This window comes from Squalius cephalus (assembly GCF_949319135.1).
Source record: "Squalius cephalus genome assembly, chromosome: 5".
Classification (NCBI taxonomy): Eukaryota; Metazoa; Chordata; class Actinopteri; order Cypriniformes; family Leuciscidae; genus Squalius; species Squalius cephalus.
The window spans coordinates 30,601,257-30,616,476 of record NC_137126.1 but is presented as its reverse complement, the minus strand read 5'-3'; the positions used below and the strand labels follow the sequence as shown (position 1 = coordinate 30,616,476).

Genomic DNA, 15,220 nt, shown 5'->3' with positions numbered 1-15,220 from the left:
TTTTAAAACTCGCTGAATGGGGATGGAATGACATGCACGCACGCATATGAGTGTTTGTTGTACTGTATAGTACATCTCAATGAAAGTGAAAGCAATGCAAGTAATGCAAGCATGTTCACGTCCCCACGTGAAGAATGCACAATTCGCATTAGAGTAAATGACAGCGGCAAAACGATATTACAGTTTGATAAGGAAGATATTGCAGGTTTCAAATTTTTCTTTTTCTTTAGTTAATAAAGACGCTCTTTCTGAAGAAGCAAAAACGTAACTCTTTCCTAGTCACCCCTTAAAGTGCACTTTAAAACACATTTTACGCTTAAAAAACAAGGCTACTTTTTTTTAAAATAAAACCAGGTGAACAAAGGTGACTATATACGAAAACAAAAATAAAGCTGTTAAAATGAGCTATAAACCTTCAAATATTTAATTTCATAAAACATGATCACAATGGACATCACTATTAAATGTCAGCTGAAGTGAGTGTTCAAAACAAGCTTAGATCTGAAGCATGAAGAATAGATAGATTCACTTACACTGAATGCGAGGAAACCCCGCTCGATCAATCCGTTCTATTGCCAAGTACTGCTATGTCTGTGCATTTCTCTGATTCCGATCTGAATTCGCGCTTGGCTTCATGGACTGTTGAAGGGTATTCTGTGGGATCTTTGGCTTTTGTGCCGCGTGCTGGAGAGGGAACTTCCCATGGGATAACTGATAACACACCTCCTCACTCACACGCCCCATTTAAACAGATAGCGCTCCCTTTCCCACATCAAACTCCATAACATTTGAACTTTCCATTGTAATGTTTTCATGCCTCTTTCATTGGCCGTAGTTACTAATTAGACACATTTTCTAGATTAAATCGGTCATTAACAGCGTTCAGTTGTTACATCCCAAATGATGCAGTTGATTAATTAGCTACAGTATGATTTATTAGCTATAAATATGCACACAAATTACATGTTGATAATGATCTATACATGCAGTAATCAGCTGGAAAACACTTTATTGTGCATTTTTTATCGTGTCATAGATTTGTGATAGAAAGTAAAAGGAAGGGGGCAGGACATAAAAACATTCTCTGATCTATTTTTGTGTGCCTAGCAAGAAAGGACATGACATCAAGACTAAAATATGCGGAACAAGAGGTGGGGAATCACCGCAAGACAAAATAATGTTAGAGGGAGTCAAAAGGTCATCCAAACGTGAACTATAAGGCGCTCACACACACTTACAAACAGATCAACTGGTACTAGTTATATATTAGTTTCATAACTATCAGGTGTTTCAGTTTGCACAAACACAATAGCCCCGGGGTATTCAATCTTTTTTAAGCCAAGGAACCCTTGGTGGAAAACAAAGCAGAGCAAATATTTACATATTTTGCATTGATGCAACACCATTAAAATAACGGTGAGGCATTTGCACATTTTAATTTTACTCAATACATTTTAATGTGGGATGGAGAGTAAAACTTTTTTTTTTTGTTGCATAGTTGAAATTACCTTTGTATCTTATTATGCATCTTATTTGTGTATGTATGTATTCTTTGGATTTTTCACAATTATTTTGAGATCAAACAATAATTGGCGGATCCTCTGGAGTACCACCGTAGACCCCCATTGAACACCCCTGCAACAGACCAATGTTTCCATTAGGATTTTGAATGACTAGGTAGTGGAAACACTAACCTCCCTATCATTTTATTTTTAGTCCATTTTGTATAAAGTGAAAGAGGGAGGATATGATTCAGCTTTCACGCAAACACTTTACACACAATTTCCTGCCCTTGCATCTAACATTAACACATGGGCCAAATGGACAATTTCACAGTTATATCATGGCAGAGAAACATAGGCGATGGATGCCAGCCTCTCCATATGCATATAAAAAGGAAATAAAGATGCAGTTGGTGCCAGGATGGAAAACAGAGTGAGGGACGCTGGGAAAATTCAACATAATGACAGACTGAGGGAAGACATGCCATTCTCAAGAGAAATGGGCTAAATGTGCTAAACAGCAAACAAATTAGCCTTGGCCTGAACAAATCCGGTCTGTATAAAGCAATATCACACACATACACACACGCCTTTTGTCTTATCACAAGCAAACAGTTGAGCCTTTGGTGTTTACTGGGCATCTGGTTAAAGGCTAACCCAAAGGTTGTTACGGGCTAGCCACTTCCTTGTTTCAAACACACACACACACACACACACACACACACACACACACACACACACGCTCAATGACTTGCCAAGCTAAAAGAGATTATGGAACATAAATCTATGACACTGGTCTTCATTTTTTGCTTCATACAACTCCACAAACTGGAAAATCCTCTTAGTGTCTCATTTACATCTAAAATAACTATATAAAGAATCACTTATCTGATTATAGCTGTCTCCTTTTTTACATTTGCATGTTAATGTTAAGTTAAAATAATAAAACATGACTGTAGTTGGAATAGATATGTTTAAATTAAAGTGTGTCACTATTTTCTCTTGTTGATGTGAATCATTCAAGTGTGTGCATGCATAAATGTGTTTGGCATGCAGTGTCAAATTCATGTGAAATCGAACAAGGCTATTTTTGCACTCTTAAGCAATTTGTTTCTTTTCTAAAACACTTTTCTCTGAAATATACTTTTTCAATGGATGAAAACAAAGAACATGCACAAACATGCAACCTTGGAAAGGAAACATTCCAGGCAAGCTCTTTCATGCCCATGAAAACATACAAATTAGAGAGAGAGAGAGAGAGAGAGAGAGAGAGAGAGAGAGAGAGAGAGAGAGAGAGAGAGAGAGAGAGAAAGAGGAAAAAGCAGGAAAAAGCAGGATGTGGTGAGGTGAGGTTGAAGCATAAAGTCCTCAATGACCTTCAACAAGAACATGAATTATTGAGAGAACAGACATGACAACGAGGTGGACTTTTTTCATCCATCCTGCTTTTTTTGAATGAAGACAGAAGAGTGGCTTCTGTAGAGGCCCATATATTGATATACATGGTTTGTGAGGGCCATCAGCTGATACAATGTGCACAGTGTCTGTTCATTTACTGTGTTTGACACCAGAACGCTGATGAACTGCAGCGTGAAGAAAAGACATGAGGGTCATTGAGTGATCAGATATTAGTGAGTGAGATTATCTTTTGCAATGAAGATATGGTCACATTTACTGTTGCTACTGTTGATAACTAATGTATAACGATAAAGATATAGTTCTAAAAATCATTCTAAATATATAAAAATAGAAGAGAAACGATATCGTAAGAATCACTTTCAGAATGATTTTAATTCCAGCTGCTGAACGACAAAAACATTGACAGCCAATCAGATTCAATCCTGCTATAAAAAGCTTGCAGCAAACAAAATTGCAGCACATGCCAAAATAATTATCGTTACAGTTATGTTCTTGGTGTGAATGGGCCTTTAGAGTGCAAATAGCTGTATATTGTGGCCAGTGTCATTTCACTGCAAATATTAACTCCATTTTTCCTCTAAATGCAGCTAAGTTATTGCTTTGGTATAAATTATTTATTTTTTTGCCATGCCAATAAAGCACATTAAACTGAAACAGATTAAGAAATAAAAAGAGTTACCGGTCCAATTGTACAGCATGCTTCATTTCTCTGTATTTGTCTCCTCTCTCTCTCTCTTTCATACGTGCGATTTAAAAGTTACATAACCATAGTCGGCCACCCTGCCCAAGCCAGGCCACTAACTACGCCGTCCGTCCATCTATTCATCTCTCATCCCTCACTCCCCCTCCCTTTTCTATCCATCCATCCCTCTATCTACCTGCCAGGCAAAGCCGCTTACCCACACTCTAGGCCAAAAGAGAAGATAACATGAGAAAACACACGTATACACACATACACATGCCCATACACATGCTGGGACAATACATGCAACGACATCCATTCTCAGAGGTGCGAGTGATTGGTTTATTGATGAACTAGAGTGAATATTCCACTGGAAGCTGGTCGTTTGTGGCATGAGTTCCTGTGACAGCACTGTAAGTGGATCTCAACTGATGGGTCAAAAAATGGGTCACAGGTCTGTTCATAGACAGCAGGGAAAAACAATGATGCTAAATGCATATAATAACGTGCAACTAACCATATAATTGTGCATAGTCAGGGTAGCCAAATAAATAAGCATATAGGCATTTAAAAAGAAAGAGGAAACGCCTCCCATATCTGTTGTTGTTTTTGTTGTTGATGTTTTGGCACAAAATATTCATCTGCCACTTTGTAGACACTAGCCAAATTATACATATGCCAGCACAGACAGATTGTGACACATTTTGGTAGCACTAAAGCCTCTATGTATAATTCATTATAAAAGGTATTCATAATGTACATTATAATGCATTACACCTTTTCATAAATAATTGTAACTAACCAAAGTTGAAATGCATTATAAAATTTGCAGATTCCTTGTTACATCTGAAATTGGTTGTTTGTCATGTTTTAATGAATTATACTTTCTAAAGGCATAACATAAGTATTGGATGTGACCGTACAATGCATTATAAGGTGCATCACAAAGCAAAATGAATGCATTAAAATATTAAAATATAATACTTTATAATAAAGACTTTGACTATTTTCTATTCAGTCTGTTTAATGTTAATCATTTTGAATATTGATGTGCCAATACATTTTATGGTAATATTAATAAATGTTATGTTTCTTTTTATGTTTCTGTCCAGGAGTGATAAACATCTTCAGCACAGTGTTGGGTCACCACTTGATGTCCATTGGAACATCTAGGTCTCAGAAAAAACCATTGGAGAAGCAGCACTGCTGTAGAGAAAAGCTCTACACTCACAGCACAAACATATTTTATTCATGTCGCCACTTAAAGGGACAAGACACAATGTGAAGGGACTGTGACAATCTGCCAGTTACTGTCAGCACATCACAAATAAATCGGCAAATGTGTTTCTTGGACTGTCCCTATGAAAAAGCTGCAGATAAATGCATTGAAATAAGAGTGGTTTTCTGGTAAGATCTGCTGCTGCCATCATATGTGGGGATCTGACTCACCTCAGACTCCAGCTGGACAACTGATAAGACGACTATTTATTATTTTAACTAGCAGACATTTCAGGAAAGAATGCCTGCGGGAGCTTTTCTTACAGAAAGAAAAAAAATATCATGGATGATTTTAAACTGGGGACATTTCTCATCTTCTTTCTTTCCCTCAACTTGTTTGTCATTCCTGGCCGCATTCATTCCTGCCTTGTAGGACAGGAATAACAGTTCTAAAATGTCTCGATAAGATTCCTCCATTTATCTTGATGCATAACACTTACAAATATGGTAGCGTTCCACTCTGAGTGTGTCCCACATGCTACACAGATCAGACAAAATAAACTGTCTTTCTATGCCAGCAGTTAACATGAAGCATTTCTGCCCATTGGAAGTTTATATTCTTATGCTGATCCGACTCTCGGAAACATTCACCTCTGAGACGCTCTGGTCAGGTAGAGCATTCTGAGGTGACCCTCTCCTGAGGAGATGATGCCCTATACCAACCTCCTCATGTTCCAGGAGACCAGGGGAGTAGACGCGCCTCAGCGGCGCACAACAAATCAATAGACCAGAGAGATTGGTCATGACAGTGCAATTAGAGAGCGACTGAGAGAAAACGAGCCAGGGAGAAAGAGAGATGGCCTCGATTTGCAGAATGTATTGCAAGTTTAGAAAACATTTTTTGAGCACTAGACTGTTTTTTTTTTTCATTGTCTTTTTATATCCTCCAATCAAACGTTATCTGTCTTTAATTTTCCATTCCAGCACAGCTGACGAGATGTCGAACAACAGCTGGTACTGAGGAGAAACTCTCCTCTCATTCATCCCTCTTTTTCACACCATCTATTAATTTCTCTCTCCTCAGTTTAGAGGTAAATAAATTTATCTTCCCTCACACATTCTCTCTCACTTTTTTCCATCTGTGTGCAATGCATGTTGCCATAAGCTGTATAAATTCTACACATAAAGGGCTTGAGTTGAATGAGAAATGAAAAATTCCCTGATATTTCCAGGTTTTCCATGACCGTAGGACAGTCAGCTACTGTAGGCTCTAGGGATGCACCGATATGAACATTTTGTCCGATACTGATAACCAATAATTCTTTATATTTAAAAGCCGATAACCGATTCATTGGCCGACAAATCTAAATCTTTTTTGATAATTTTTGAGAGCCTGATTACAAAAACAAAAGTCTCACCATTAAATCCATGTCCCAAGCACACAATTATAATGATGTTCTCATTATAATTTTATATAGCCTATATGACAGACTTGCGATGCACATGTTTCACTTAACTGTTACCTTTTTTGAAGTGATTCCAATCATATTTCAAGCAATTAAAAACCATAATGGCGAACAGTGCACATCTGAAGTGTATCATCTGAAGGAAATAATCCATTATTTATCAGCTTTAATATATCGGCCAAAATTTCTTATTGGGTTGATAACGATAGCATGAAAAATGAACATGTATTGGCCGATACCGATATGGTGGCCGGTATATCGTGCAACCCTAGTAGGCTCCACCAATGACAGTCATTTTTAGGGTCAGACTAGGTAGAAGAAGCTCCACTTCACTTTCTACAGGTAATATTCAATTTCACTTTACATTTCACTTTCATGATATGCAGAAGTTAATTAATCATTAATGAATCTATAAATCCAGGGAGGGAGGGAGATTGTGGATGAACAGGTGTAAAACATGTCTCAGTGTTATGAATGAGAGCAGCTGTTCAACTGAAATATAATTACAGACACACACATACACAAGCTGACAGGTTGAGAGAAGTTCATAACCTCAGGTCAAAAAAAAAACAACCACAAGTGACAGGCAGCAAGCGATGAACAGGAGTCATCCTCAACGAATCATTTTAATTACCACAAGAATGACACACCCTCCATCACATAAATAAACTTTAAATTGAAGCTTAATTTAATCAGATGCAGCTATTTAAAAAATCCCAATGCAGATGTGTTGCTGCTGGCCACAGTAACTCTAAAATGGCATCAGAATTTAACCACATGAGTCCAGTGACCCAGAACATCTAATGTGACCAACATCCCCCATTATCACAGACACTGTTAGAAACAATTACTAACAAATACATTACAAAACAGTCCCAGATCACAGCATGTGTGTGTGAGAGACTTCTATCACATTATATTTGTGAGAACAACATGAAAACAGTCCGAGCCAAAGACTCAGGATCAGACTGATCACTCACCAGTCATCATGTGAATTCAGCGCAGCAGTCACACACCGGAGAGAACGAGGGAGGACAGGAGATAACCCTGAAGGTGAAGGGATCTGTTGGGCAGTTCTCACAGCTCCATTTTTCTCTTTTCCGGCACCGAGCGCTTCCCTCTCCCTGCTTCTCTCTCTCACTCAGTCAGCACTGAGCAGCCCAACCGCTGCCGGTTGTTTTCTGGGGAAGGCGGAGAAAAATCTCTCTCTCTCTCTCTCTCTTTCAGCCCTTTCTTTCACCCCACATTCACTCTTTCTCTCTCTCTACTGCCCTCTTGTGCTCTCCTTGTCTCTCATCCTCCCTTTCCTTACATATACATTGTCCTACTTCCTCTGCTCTCTGTCAGAGTTTGTATGTGTGTGTGCTCGTATAAATGGTTTCACTCTCCCCCACAGACAAAACTAGACATGCACAAAAATAAGAATCTCATTTGCGTGTCTTTGTTAGTCAGATCACTCCCTTTCATCTCAAATCAATACTCACAGATGGCTGTGACAGGGTACACAGCATATAATCAGCCAAAACAACATTTTCTCCGATAGGCCTACTAAATAAAACGGCAAATTTCATTAGCAGCCCTGGCTTTGTCAACCGTTCTTCCAGACTTAAGCTCAGAAATCAGCATGCAAACAGTCTGTCTACAGCAGGTCTAAGCCTGCTCGAGAATTTTTATTTCCATATCTTGGCTAACAGTTTGCAGAATGAAGACTATATATACCGGTACACACACACACTTACCATTTAAAGGTTTGGGATTGGTACGAATAATGTTTTAATACGTTTTGAAAGTGACTTATGCTCACCAAGGCAACATTTATTTGATTAAAAATACAGTAAAATAATTGTAAAAATACAGTAAAAATATTGTGAACTATTAAAACAAAAATAAAATGACTGCTTCCTATTGTAATATATTATATGTTTTTAATACATAATTATGTTTAAAATATAATGTATTCTTGTGATTGTAAAGCTGCAATTGTTTCAGCATCATTACTCCAGTCTTCAGTGTCACATGATCATTCAGAAGTCATTCTAATTTGATGATTTACTGTCACTTTTTATCAATTTACAGCATCATTTCTGAGTATTAATTTCTTAAAAAAAAAAAACTTACTGACCAAAAACTTTTGAATAGTAGTGTAGGCTATACTGAACACAGAAGTACACAAAATTACAATGCATACTTTAAAATAATAATGTAATATAAACTATTTTAAAATGCATAGTTCTAACCATAATTTATCATTTGAAAAAGCCACACTTAAATCCAATCAATAAGAATTACCATTTGTGTTGAGTTTGAGTTTGACAAATTGAACAAATTGGTTGATAAAGGTTGTAAATGATTCCATGACTCATACAAAGACAGTGGCTGCGTCAGAAAAAGTAGGTTCTGCTTTTTGATTACTTTGTGATCATTAAAAAGTATATTCTGTATAGTATGAATGCGTGTTGTATTAATGTAATCAGGACATGCTACATTTTTCAAGTTGTCATTGTCACATGACCTGCCAGCATTAGTTGTGTCGCTTCACTACCATTCATAAATCCTCTCCTGGGGCCTCATGGGATAGTAAAGTGTCTATTGAATGCGCACTTCAGAATCTCACTAGTTCATACTATTACTTTATGCCTACTGTTTTATGAATACTGTGAATTCGGAAATACTTCTCGTCACATCCTGTTTTATTTTATTTTACTATATAGTAAAGTAGTATGCATTTTCGGGCACAACCAGTCACTCCTGAATGAGTCAATAAATCATTGTTTAGTCTGATAATTATTAATTATAAGAACTCTTTACTGAAGCCATTCGAGCACATTAGAGAACAGAACTTACAGAACATAACAATAATTTCAATTCAGCTAATGCATTATTCCTGAGTGAGAACAGGAGACATTTCAGTTTCAAAAACATCTTCCATATTTTAAAGCAGGTTTATTGCTTGCACATTCAATAAAGACAGCCGATTTTGTTGTCCAAGCAGACTCAACGGCCGTCTTTGAGGCCTTATTAAAATCACTCCTCACAAAACATACATATTGAGCTTGACAGTTTGATTAAAAGTGGCTCTAGTTCAATCTTCATACTGCAGTCTTTCCTTAGGAATTAGTTCCTTTTTTTTTTACCCAAATGAAATTTACAGAGCAATAAAGCAACCCTGAGATTTTTTCCCCGATATGACAGTTTCCTTGACAACATCACCTCTTTCCTGGTCAGGAGGGAGTGAAACGAGGATATGTGAGAGAACAATAAAACGAGCGGAGGTAAAATTGACACAAATGTTCAAATGCTTTTAATTTAGATCTGACCCTGTAAAGTCATTAGAATCTATGAGCGTCATCTGAGAGCATCAAATAAAAATCGGTGTCAGTCTAGGAAGTTTATTAAAGTCTGTATGTGTCTATGACTTGTGTGTCTGTGAAATTGTATGTTTAAGGAGAATTTTTTTTTTTTGCTCCAATTCTGTCCATGTCTTTTTGTGATGCTCTCTGTCATTTAAGTATATGCTTCTCACCATGCATGCACAATAATTTCCTCCAACAAAATACATTTTTGTAGTAAAGTTATCTAGTTTTGGCTTTGAAAGTGAACATATCATGGAAAATAATAATGAATATTCAAGTAGTGTTGTGTACTACATGGCATGCAGATATAGATGTGTGTGTATATATATATATATATATATATATATATATATATATATATATATATATATATATATATATATATATATATATATATACCTATAAATTCTACAACACAGAGTTTCTTACCTTGTCCGTCATCCACAAATCATTTCTGAAAACTAAACTTCAAATAAATACATACAAAAAAGAAAAGAAAAAAAAAAGAAATCATGGTTGTGACATCATAACCATCAGCACATCTGACCGCCTACAATTACATATCATTGCCTATTTGATGTTCAGCATTCTGGAGGTCAATAATCAATCATTATATGGACAGAGTGGGTAGAAAAAATGGTCATATTAAACTAACTGTTCTGGTGCAATAAACAAAAAATAAGGTTACGTACACACTGTCAGTTTTTGGAAATGACAACCACATTCACTTACAGGTGTGAGTCTCTAAATGTCCTGTTCACACAGCAACTTACAGTAGCGTCTCGAATACTGTCTGTATGAACGTGCAAAGAGAGTCGAGCCTGTTTTCTCTTACCAGTAACCATGGCGACACAAAATAACTACACTTGACCAAAGTAATATCAAAGATGGCGACGTCCATAAAACTGAAAAGTCTTATCACTTCTGACACGACAAGAGTCCAATCGAGCTCATTTGTCACATCTTTATTAACCGACAGCAGCTTTTATATCTGGGTGGAGAATTTGAGCGCATGTACAACACAAAACTGATACGAGCAGCTCCAGTGGAGAACAGTGACTGGATCTAAAACCCTCAGATCACACACAGCTCACATCTCTGTCATTGTAAGTTACCGAAACCACACAAGAAATCCGCAACACACAGTAGACACACATTTGTGCAGCTTAGAGAGTCTCTCTCGCACTGTATGACGTGACGGATAACTATTTGTCCAGTCCGGTTCTGTTCACACAGTGCAGATTTTCAGAGAATGCGATTGTGAGTCCTAAAATTTTACGGGTGTGAGTTCAGTAATAGAATGCGGTTGTCACTCCCGTAAATAACCGTACTGTGTGTGAACGTTACCGTATTAAGGACTCAAATACAGGACTGACAACTGTATTCTGCTGCTGTATGAAGGTTGGCTAAAATTAGAGCAGATTAATGGTCCCTTTAAAAACAATCAGCATTCATTAGATACTCCCAACATCATTTCTATTTTTAATACGAATTTAACTTGATATCCAGTTTACACACTAAGAACAATCCTCTTCTCCACCCACCAGAACCGAACAGCCTGGTTTATTGGTTAATGGTTCAACTTGTGGCTGGTATCATGTTTCCTAAGTCTCTAAGTGCCATCTGTGCCAAGAGGACAAACAGTACAAACTAAACGTTTCAATAAATTATGGGTGAACATCATAGAGAGAGAGAGAGAGAAAGAAAGAAAGATAGAAAGATGAGTGTTCAAAAATGGTGAATTCTGAAATTAATACAACAAAACCTCATCAACATATAGGGTTTCTATATAAAAAAACAATGCAACAGAGAAATGAGTGAATCTATTACATATTGATACTGCATGATAGATGTTCTTTTATACATATCTGCCTTTGTATATGTATATCCCATGATTTAAGTGCTTTCAACAGCAGAGTTGTTTTCTATTAAGAGTTCTTGACTCTTTCTAATAGAAGCCACAATCACACTGTCTGGTAACACAGGGTCGTTTTCAGCCAAATGAATGTAATAATCCACAACAGACAGAGAGATACATGCACAAACACTCAAACACAGATCGAAAAAGCTGCACTCACATCAGCCAGGGCATCGGGCACAGAAATTCAACAAAAATCCATTTGGCCCCACAGAAGTCTAGAGTACTCATCCCCTATCTGTATAAGCACAGCCATCCATAGTCTGCTCCAGCCAAGCAATGCTGACAGCACAGATAATTACTACACTTAATCCAATCAAATGAGATGCTTTTGGGATTAGCAGCATCCGCACATATAATCTCATTTGTGTAAAGAATGGATGAGCAGCTCAGGCCATGGCTTTAGAGCAGTGGCTGATGTTAATGCTGCTGATGTAAGATAAAACGAGGGTTGTGACTGAATGGGAACCCTTAGGGTCTAGGCTAATGGCTAAAGCTAAACTGGGGAAACACTGCAAGCTAATGCCCAGATTAACGAGAGAATCAACGCTGAGCGCAGATAAAGTACAAAATGGGGTTGGACTGCCTGAAGTCCATAAAAAAATGAATGAACTAAAAATAAAATAAAATAACAAACAAACTTACCAACTAACTAACTATAATACAACAATACAGTAAAATCATACATTAATTAATTTCTTCAAAATAAACAACCACAACGACAACAAAAATACTGCTCCCTGCTAGAAAATCCTGCTAGATTTTGAGCTAGCTCAATCTGGTTGATCATATGGCTGGTTGGGCTGAGGTCAACTTGGTTAGAACTGGTTAACCATGTTCTAAAATCCATAGTGACTACTTTTAAACTAAATGGAAGCCTGCTTCCCCAACATCATCCCCAATCATACAAAATGACTGTAATGCCACATTATGAATCTGTTTGTAGAGTTATGTGGAATCCATTGGATTTAAAAGCACCAAAAACTAAAGTTAAATAGGAGGAAAGAAAAATGTTCACTGGGCAAGAGGTCCAAACTCTTCATTTTGTGTGCTGCCTGGAAAGACTGCTGTTTCCCTTGGGGGGGAAAAACGATGTAATTGTTTATTGGACACTGAGCATTCAATCAATGTATTTGTGCCCTGCCTGGAAGCCTGACTTCACCATGATTTACATTTAGACTTATAGCAGACTCCCATCTCACAATACTTCAGTTAATGTCCACTTTAAAGATTTAAACAAGAAAATAAAAGAGGAATAAACAGCTAAACCTGGAACTTCTCGTTTCAGTCTATTTCTGGTACCACTACCAAAACTGTTATTGTTCTGCAAATTGTGCACATGATGGTAGTAAGTGTATCAAATTTACGGTAAAATAAAGTACAGCAAAACTTTCAGAGCCAAAATTTGCATAGAAATGAGCAAAAGCTCAAGAGCAGGGCACAGCTGCAGTCTGTTTAAAGTGAGGGATATTTATGGGATAAGGGAATGAGAAGATGCATGAAGGAGCATCTCCGAGAAAGAGGCAGATGACAGATTGGACTGCAAAGCTCTGTCGGTTTTCACTGACAAGAGAGGCATGTCAAAAGTGACCTCAATAACCAGTCTGCCAAACAGACACACACAAGATTTCAGACCACACACACTCTCTTCACACGTCATTGTTCACTGTGCAGCAAATTATGCAGCACGGACATGGAGGAAATGCAAAATCTCACATTTACATATGTGTTATACCATAAGAATTAGCACACAGAATGCAAACACATGCAAACGCATATGCTGAGACTCTTCCGCCATATAAAGCAGCTCATATAGTACATTTCACATCCAGTAAAGCTTTAAAATAGCTGTGACAACTCATCTCCAGTCAAGTCAGTGACTAAAAGATAAAAACTGGGACTCTATTGCTTAAAGCTGATGTGTGCCTTTTTTTTTTTTTTTTTTTTTTTTTTTTTTTTGGTGTTTTTTTGTTGTTGATAATTTTAGCTATAGTTCTAAACAGTAGATTTCACCCAGGGGGCCAAAACCCACTAGAGGGCCTCAACACACTTCCAAATCACACACTTCACAGCCGCAAAATGGTTTACAATGATTAAAATAAGATGAAACAAAACGCTTGAATATTGTTTAGGACAATTGGGGGCCTTGGAGTTAAAAAAGGTTGCTAACCACTGGTTTAAAACTATCCAAAAACACAGATCCTCTATAAACTTAAGAGTAAATGTCTGTCTGAATGAGCAAGTTTGGCTTTTATTTTTCCAGTTTGGTTGGAATTGATGATTTTAGTGGCATAGAAATCACACACACACTTCTGCTTTAAAAAAGATTGGAATGAGAAAGAAAATTGATGCCGTTTACCTGTCATTGTCCACTGGTCTGAAGCCTGGCAGGATGTGTCTAAAACTGCTGTTCCTGTCCAGTTTAGGCTGACTTTTAGTCCGCTTTATTGAGCCCTTTAACCTGCGACTCAAAAATCCCTAATGAGGAAATGACAGAGAATAAGAGAGAGAAATTATAATAAATTACAAGCAAAAAATAAAATAAATAAATAACTCATTTCAAATTGATCTTTCACCACCATTTCATACATTCACTCACTCGTTAAATCTCCCACATTATACACCCTTTTTCTGTGAAAGCACCTGTCACATTTTTTTGCGGCTCAAGACTCACTTTCCTTTAGGCACCAGTTACCATGGAGACAGCATGTTGGCATCAAGGGCATGGAAAGGAAAGGGAGGCATTAAGTGAGAAAGAGTGAAAAAGAAAGAACGAGAGTGAGAAGGACCAAGAATGAGAGTCAAGGACAAAGTACGATCCTCATCCTTACTGCGAGGCTGCTATAGTACAAAGAAAAGCCGAGAATATGAGAAGAAGAGAATGAGAAAAGCAATGGAGAAAGAGAGAGAGAATAAAAAGGTGCAGAAAGAGTTTCAAGAGGAAAAGAGAGGTGAGACAGTGAAAAATGAGAAGTTTCTGACAAGAAAGTGTTAGTAAACAAACAGAAAGCAGGCCGTTCCCCCCTACCAATTAACACATCTGCATATTCTACATAATTAAAGGCACCCTACTGATTACTATTCACAATATATGCAAATTATTACACACAGACATCTCTTAATCACAGAGCAATCAGTCAGAGTATTGCAGCCTACAGTTTGATAGCACCAAAAGAAAGCAAATCAAACCAGAAGAGGACTGAGAGAGACAATTACAAGAAGACATCTGAATAATAAATAAGCTCCCCTGTCCAAACATTATATGACTTGTAAAAATAATGCAGCAGATCTGGAAATGTTGTATGTTAGCTTTGAAAGGTGAAAGAGGGTACATTGTAGGGCTGCAACCAATTCATACGTTTATAATTTCATGTTGCCAGGTTGTCTCAGCGAACAATGCACTTTGAATAGAGTCAAGGGTGAACTGATAATCAGTTCGACAAATATTTCACAACATAATTGATTTTCAGTTCTTGATTTTCAAGATAAAGGGCACCATTTAGCAGGTCTCTAAAGAAAAACACCTAACAATGATCTTTACTGTATGTTTTAAAATACTGTAAGTCTCTTATGCTCACCAAAGCTACATTTATTTAATCAAAAATACAGTAAAAATATTGAAATGCTATTACAATAAAAACAAACAAACTGTTTTCTATTTT

General features: G+C 37.2%; 1 protein-coding gene across 8 annotated transcripts in view; it reads right to left on the bottom strand.

The window, feature by feature from the left end:
• dab2ipb (DAB2 interacting protein b) overlaps positions 1–15,220 on the bottom strand; it is a 155,378-nt gene that overhangs the window by 52,508 nt on the left and 87,650 nt on the right. For 6 of the 8 annotated variants that reach the window (XM_079870854.1, XM_079870855.1, XM_079870861.1 and 3 more), the window contains one exon: positions 13,918–14,036. In XM_079870854.1, the coding sequence (XP_079726980.1) occupies positions 13,918–14,036 (119 nt within the window). Of the gene's footprint in view, positions 1–533; positions 743–7,267; positions 7,641–13,917; positions 14,037–15,220 lie in introns of those variants that run through there. The other 2 variants (XM_079870859.1, XM_079870860.1) reach the window with 2 other exon arrangements.